This window comes from Nasonia vitripennis, chromosome 1 (genome assembly GCF_009193385.2).
Source record: "Nasonia vitripennis strain AsymCx chromosome 1, Nvit_psr_1.1, whole genome shotgun sequence".
NCBI classification, from domain to species: domain Eukaryota; kingdom Metazoa; phylum Arthropoda; class Insecta; order Hymenoptera; family Pteromalidae; genus Nasonia; species Nasonia vitripennis.
This window is the reverse complement of record NC_045757.1, coordinates 15,264,163-15,270,972: the sequence shown is the minus strand read 5'-3', so window position 1 is coordinate 15,270,972 and position 6,810 is coordinate 15,264,163. Positions and strand designations below refer to the sequence as shown.

At 41.2% G+C, this 6,810-nt stretch overlaps 1 protein-coding gene across 3 annotated transcripts; it reads left to right on the top strand.

Annotated features, from left to right (window-relative positions):
- The first annotated feature begins 3,368 nt into the window (after nt 1–3,368).
- LOC100118782 (E3 ubiquitin-protein ligase NRDP1) lies at nt 3,369–6,105 on the top strand. Of its 3 annotated transcripts, none has more exons than XM_001600518.6 (4): nt 3,369–3,759; nt 3,977–4,293; nt 4,423–5,010; nt 5,084–6,105. In XM_001600518.6, exons 2-4 carry the CDS (start codon nt 4,204–4,206, stop codon nt 5,351–5,353), a joined length of 948 nt encoding a protein of 315 aa, XP_001600568.1. In that variant the 5' UTR covers nt 3,369–3,759; nt 3,977–4,203; the 3' UTR covers nt 5,354–6,105. The 3 variants fall into 3 exon arrangements, with proteins under 3 accessions (XP_001600568.1, XP_032456926.1, XP_032456924.1); XM_032601035.1 differs by having other exon boundaries at nt 3,391–3,617; XM_032601033.1 differs by having other exon boundaries at nt 3,461–3,791.
- Nucleotides 6,106–6,810: the final 705 nt, after the last annotated feature.

Genomic DNA, 6,810 nt, shown 5'->3' with positions numbered 1-6,810 from the left:
CTCACTGTCAAAGGTGGCTACGCGCCTTGCCTGCTGCGCGCTACGGGCCGAGTGGGGAGAGACGCTTTATTGCTATATAGACGCGTCTCTATATATGCTATACAGGTGCCGCGCGCACGTGAAAATCGAGGATACACATACCTTGAATGTATATAATACATTATAGTGTTGTATAGCGGTGCGTCGGGGGAGATTGTTGACCCGCGTGCGTGCGAGGAGGTGGTTTTTCATTGATTGGCCGCACCATCGCGATTAATTGGACGCTGCGGCCTCTTCTAGCCGTATGCGTGTGCGGCTTATCGGAGGAATCGATTTTCGATTCGGGTTGTTATGCGTGACGTGCGGGGCTTTTTGAAATTCGCACGTTGAGAAAGTGAAATTTTAGAAAGGAGATACTCGGGCTCTATTTAACGATTGAATTTCGATCGGTTCGACAAGTGTCGAGTATGCGTATTGATATAGCGTCTATATAGTCGCTGAAAAAGTGTGTGTGTGTGTGTGTGTGTACTTTTTACGTGGATTTGTACCGACGAGATATCCGAGCGAGATATGCATCGGTGAAGCTTGCTGATTGACGTTTCGGTAGCCGACACGTGTCGGAACTGTATAGACAAATTAAGTTGTATATGTATACTATAACAGTAAACATCGATGCACCTGTAGAGATGAAATAACGATTGCTGTGGCTGTAAATCGTGGAGTGTAAACAATTAACAAAGTATTTTTAAAAAATCCTAGATAATTGAAGTGTATAGGCGCGATAGGTATATATGGGTCACGAGTACCACGAAACAAGCAGCTCAATACTGTAACGTTGCGAACGATCAGATATAACTGTACGAGAGCGAATATAACATTATTCCAAGGTATGCGTCAGATATCGAGCAATTATTTTCAGGCTTACACATATAGAGTAAAATAAAAAGTACAAGAGTCAATAAATTACACCGTTGACGAGCAAACGCACACTTTGAAAACTTCGACTGCTTCGTTTCCAAACATAAGTACGTGGTATATATATAAATACGACTAAAAACGTTGTTGACTCTGCGTCTATAGGAAAACGATGCAGTAGACTTAGTCGTAATTTTATTGAAACAGCAGTTGTAAACCTTTAGACGCGTAGAAAGTTGGAATTCCGTCTCATCGCCATCGTGATTCTGCAATATTGCTCGTTATAGCATGCGATGACAAGCCGTGTGTACGCGGATCAAAGTTTAACTCAGATACTTGAGCCGTTTGAAAAAAAGTAATATCGCCTGCGTCTCGCATGTCGATCTCATCGACAAGGTATTCGAGAGAGTATAAAAATTAAATTTAATCGATACATTTTCCAGAAATAATTGACTGATGCAAGCACTTCCCATATCTTTCATTAAAATCCTTCCTTCTTCTAATCCACCCGCGCGCCTCGTCGCTCTGAATTAGAAGAAAAACGAAACTCAACCATTCCGATCCCTGCAGAACAAAAATCTCATGTAAATTGGCGCGCGACTGTTACGCAAGCACTGAGTTAAAGTGATTTCCCAAGGCCCAACTTATATGTCGGCTCGAGTCAAGTGCAGCGCCTTTCGTTACGAGTGCAGCGCAGGTGCGGTTCGCGAAAGAAAGGGAGAGAAACGCCCCCCAAACGCGCGTCTTTACGTAACGACGAGCGAGCGAGAGGCGTATAATTGCACGAGACGCGCCGCCAATTGTGGTCAATATAGCGGCAGATGTATACAGCGGGTTTCCCGCTAATTAACTCGGCGGCGTCGTTAGCTCTCGTTCGGATCGTTCCGCGAAATCAGAGGCTTGAATTCGTCAAGTGGGCTGGGAATGCATGAGACGTTGAATTTTTCTTATACGCAGCTCTTCACGTGTGCGGGGATTAGTAGATGTCGATCGATCGTATTTGGACACGTCTGAGTTATTTCCGGTAGTGATGGTAATGCGGCGATATATCGCTGTGCGGAAATCGATGCTTTGGAAATTCTTATATACATATATGCAGCGAGTTTTAATAAAGGCGATGTTTGGAGGTATTTTCAAGACTTGGGCGGGGATAGCAGTACGGTATCGGGGTCTGATAAAGCCGATATAAATGAGATATTGATTAATATTTGCTGTATAATCATTACGAAGCGGTCTGATAAAATATTTAATTGAAAAATTGTTCGGGTAATGCATCGACAAACGCAGCAGGGAGGACTTAATTAAAAACGATAAGACATCTGCATTTCGTAATTATGATATTAAATTATATTCGGACGTCAGTATGAGACTTTACGTGAAAGCATGTATATTGTCGATCGGTAAATCGATGTGTTCGCTCAATTACTAACTCTGTTTTATTAAAATATTCTTTATACGTCGGCGCTGACCCGATAATGCGAGATAAAAGTTGCATTGAACTCTCTATACAATGCAACTCGATCAAATTCTGCTCCTATTAAACATCGATAGCGTGAGATAAGGCTTGATATATATGAATAACAACTTAATGAGATATCAATTTGTTTTTCAACTATAGCTACAACGAAAACACAATCTAAACACAATTTTCGAGACCTGCCTCCGACATAAGGAATTATTAGGTACGTGTTCCGGCAGCAATAATATAAACAACACTTGCAAATCATTACGGGGCCATAAATATCTGAATATGAGTCACACGGTATTTTTCGTGCTTGCGAATTAGCGGTACTTTTTAAAATTTATATATTGGAACACGAGAGACGATAAAACAATTTGTAATTTCCCTTAAACTTATCGGGACCGGCTATCATCGTCGGCGCTCTATACATATAAGCACTTCCTTGATTGGAATTCGCGTGTGATAATGCGTATGTACGTCGGCCCCGAACAAAGCTTGGGACTTTACACGCGACGAATTAATTGAATTTGTTAAATATATAAACACGCACCGATCGATTATCGATTGATCGATTACGCACGCGTATTGATATCTGTTTACAAGTGTTGTTTGTTTAATTTTTCTTTTTCTTTTTTTTTTTATGCATATTCTTTTTAACAAAAAACATATCGTCGGTCCCTACGAAGACTAGCAAATCTGAACCGTACTACTCTTCGCAGGGACCGACGATATGTAAATAGTTAAGATGAAAATTTTTATTACATCTTATAAAATGTTCTATCGTTTTGTATTAAAAAAATGTAAAACTCACTAATTTTCCAAAATATCTGAATTTTGTCACAGTCAGATATTTAAAAAATAATTCTCACTACTAAATACCAATACCACAAGCGAAGAAATCAGAAGCGCACGCACCTCGTTTCAAAATTCCCGCCGACTCCCCAGCCGGCCAATCAAAGATCACCTCGGCGATCCCTATCGCAACCACGCTCTCGCGGCGGTCCACATATGAGAATCGGCCCTAACCTCGAGCCGTATACTTGTAACTTTCGCACTTCGCAGCGCACCTCGTTCGGGAAACCGAGAAAAGAGAGATCAGCGGCCGTCCATCTGGGGCTACAGCAGCAGCAGCAGCAGCAGCACGTCCAGTTCGCGCCCGTGTGTGTGCCGGCCGTGCCCCCGTATACCTATATAGCAATATACACCTCGGCGGATGGGGTTTTCGGTTTCGCGCATCAGTTACACCGCCTTCCAACGCACGGTATACACTACTGTTGTTCTAGAGTGTAGAATATTGGAGCGGAGAGGATTTCGTGCAGACCGCAGCATCTCGTCGAGCTTGGAAACTTCAAGAAGCAAACGCCGCCGTTCGCCGCGCGTGCACAACGTATACAGGCACCTGTGTACGGTTATAATGTCTATGCACACACTCTGTGTACATACATACACTTTCTTTTGTTGTCGCTGCTTCGCTTGCGGCTTATAGCTCAGTTGCTACACTGCAGCCTCCCGAGAGCGAATTGAATTCTAAAATTAAGCCTTTTTTCGTAACTGGCCCGTGTAGGCCGCTTGCGAAACATTTCTGCGCCGCGCGCGATGTCAAATCTCGGCCTTTTTCAGTTTCAGCTCTTCGCGAAGTTTCGCCGTCGTTGACAATTGGAATTTCCCGATACGATGCAGCCCGTGAAGAAGCTGACGACCGAGCCTGGCCCGTGAGAGGTCATGTGTGATGTTTACTGAGTCGATGCTGAGCTGCTTTTGGTGGTGTGTGTGTCTCAAGTATACTGCAGTAACACTTGACGCGAGTAGCCGCCGACAACGACGCTGAAGCTCGAATCGCAGGAGAGATGGGTTTCGATGTCAATCGATTCCAAGGTTCCGTCGATGAAGAACTAATCTGTCCGATATGCTCCGGTGTTTTGCAGGATCCTGTACAGGTAATTTTCTTTTGTTCCTTTTGTTATGCAACAAGTGTGAGAGCTGTGTGCGCGATGGTGGAACTAATTATAGCTTGACCAAGTGCTGCGTGCTGCATTTCTATTAATGAAACAAAATCAACCTTTCAGGCACCAGACTGTGAACACGCGTTCTGTAGACTCTGCATGAACGAGTGGGTCAACAGGCAGCCCACTTGTCCTCTGGATCGAATTCCAATCACAGCCGCACAATTATTGCCCGCTCCCAGAATACTGAGGAATCTCCTGTCTCGACTGAGAATAAAGTGTGACAACTTTGTGCACGGCTGTCAGCAGGATGTCAAGCTAGATGCACTGATGGCTCATCTGGAGGAGTGCGAATACAATCCCAAGCGACCGATAACTTGCGAGCAGGGATGCAGCCTCATTATTCCTAAAGATGAAATGAAGAATCACAACTGTGTCAGGGAACTGAGAAACCTGATACAATCCCAGCACCAAAAGTTTACTGACATGAGAAGGGAGTTGAGTGAGCAGCAGTTTCAACTCAACGAACAGAAGAGAGAGATACACTTGTTGAAAGACTTCATGAGAGCCATGAGGGTATCCAATCCTATAATGAGAGACATCGCAGACCAAATGGAGCGTGATGAGGTAGCTAGATGGTCGGCCACATTGCCAAGGGCTAGAGTTACTAGGTGGGGAGGAATGATCTCTACTCCTGATGAGTTATTACAGGTATTGTATTCATGTATTCAGCTTCTGATTTTCTTATCGACAATTTTTATGCATAAACTTCTTTGCTTTCTAGACTATGATCAAGAGAACTTTATCGGAATACAACTGTCCACCTCACGTAATCAACGAACTGATGGAGAACTGTCACGAGCGAAAATGGCCGGCAGGATTGAATTCCCTAGAGACGCGGCAGAACTCGAGGCGACAGTACGAGAACTACGTGTGTAAGAGAGTACCTGGTAAACAGGCCGTTATTGTCCTGCACTGTGATAACACCCATATGCCTGAAGACATGACTATTGAACCCGGACTCGTCATGATTTTTGCGCATGGTATCGAGTGAATTTGTACGTAAAAAAAGCATAAAATTATATTTTTATATCGAGGAAGCAAAAATAATGAAAGAGAAAAGCACTGACTGTCTGCGTCGCGTACAATGAATGCAACAACAGCATTAATTGTGTCACAAGCTTGAAAAAAGCACCCCACTTGAATTGATTAATTGACCGTGTTTTTCTACTGCTCTAGTTCGTATTAACCAAGAATGCACGTTACATTCTTTTTTAGAATTTTTTCAAGTAGCCCTTTTAAGTGATTACTATGTGGAAAGCTCTTCTGTTATAATTAATTAATTTTAGTGTAATGAAAAATGTGATAATTATTTTATAAAAAACCAGTGATCCACTATCGTGATGCATAAAATCCAAAAAACAAAACACATGTTTCATATATTTAACCATGTATGTTGACAATGACATAATAATAATAAAATGTTGAAGTTCCAAAAAAACGTATTTTATATCAATAGACCAGTCGATTTCTATGGTTACTTTATTGAGATATTTAGAGACACGATTTCTGTGCCGGTTGCCGTTTCACTTGAGAGTCGCAAAAATTTAGCGCTTTGTATTAATAAATGAATGCTATACGTTAGATCGTTGAACTATACATAACAACAAGAGTATAATCAGAATGCTGTTTTCTTATATGAATGAATGAATCACTCAGTCTTTGAATCTGTTCAAATGTTGTCATTATATAAATAAACTAGAATATGTTTTGTACATAAATAAACGAACGAACACGTTAACAAAATTATGTAAATATTTAGAAAAAGTGCACGTTGTGGAATTTCGAATTTAATTAATTTTTTTTTTAAATTACAAACAATAAAAGAAAGTTTTTATGAACATAATGAAAAATGAATTGTGTTTATTTTTTTTAATTTTGTTCCACACTAACATACTGTACTACTACCGTACCCATAGAACTTCAATTTTTTTTTGTTTTAATTTTTTATTCGTTAAAATTAATCATAGATATTTTTTAAAAATTGTCTAAGAAGTAGCTGGTATCTTGCACATGACGTAGAAAAGATACGTTGAGAGAATAGTGCGTGCTTCCAAGACCCTTTTTCGACCGACAAAACTTCCGATAAAGCGATACGACTCATGCGGTGTTTGATAAGCCGTTTTTTTTCGTTTTTTTCGTTTTTTTTTTTTTTTCTACCTACGAGTAGTTCAAAGTGTATTTACGGAACGATACTTATATCTTTCGCAAACAACAGGATCTATAACTTTATACTTTTCAAAGATTTTTGAAATGCAGGTAAAAAAATTATTTCGAATCCGTCCGTTATGCAGTACCGATTTTCATGTTTCTTCAGCTAACAGCGACCGATTCCCAAATTCTCTCCCAGTGTCCTCTCCTCCTCTCGCATTACAACGCATCTCCGTCGAAAGCAAGAAAGAAAGACGCGCATAGGGCTCTCCCCTGGGACGCAAAGAAAGAGCCAAAGCA

Bases quoted from the DNA above. Each gene is read 5' to 3' on its own strand.
- LOC100118782 (XM_001600518.6), top strand. From the start codon at position 4,204: ATGGGTTTCGATGTCAATCGATTCCAAGGTTCCGTCGATGAAGAACTA. The intron at 4,294-4,422 runs GTAATTTTCTTT...TCAACCTTTCAG, and splicing joins TTTTGCAGGATCCTGTACAG to GCACCAGACTGTGAACACGC. The intron at 5,011-5,083 runs GTATTGTATTCA...TTTGCTTTCTAG, and splicing joins CTCCTGATGAGTTATTACAG to ACTATGATCAAGAGAACTTT.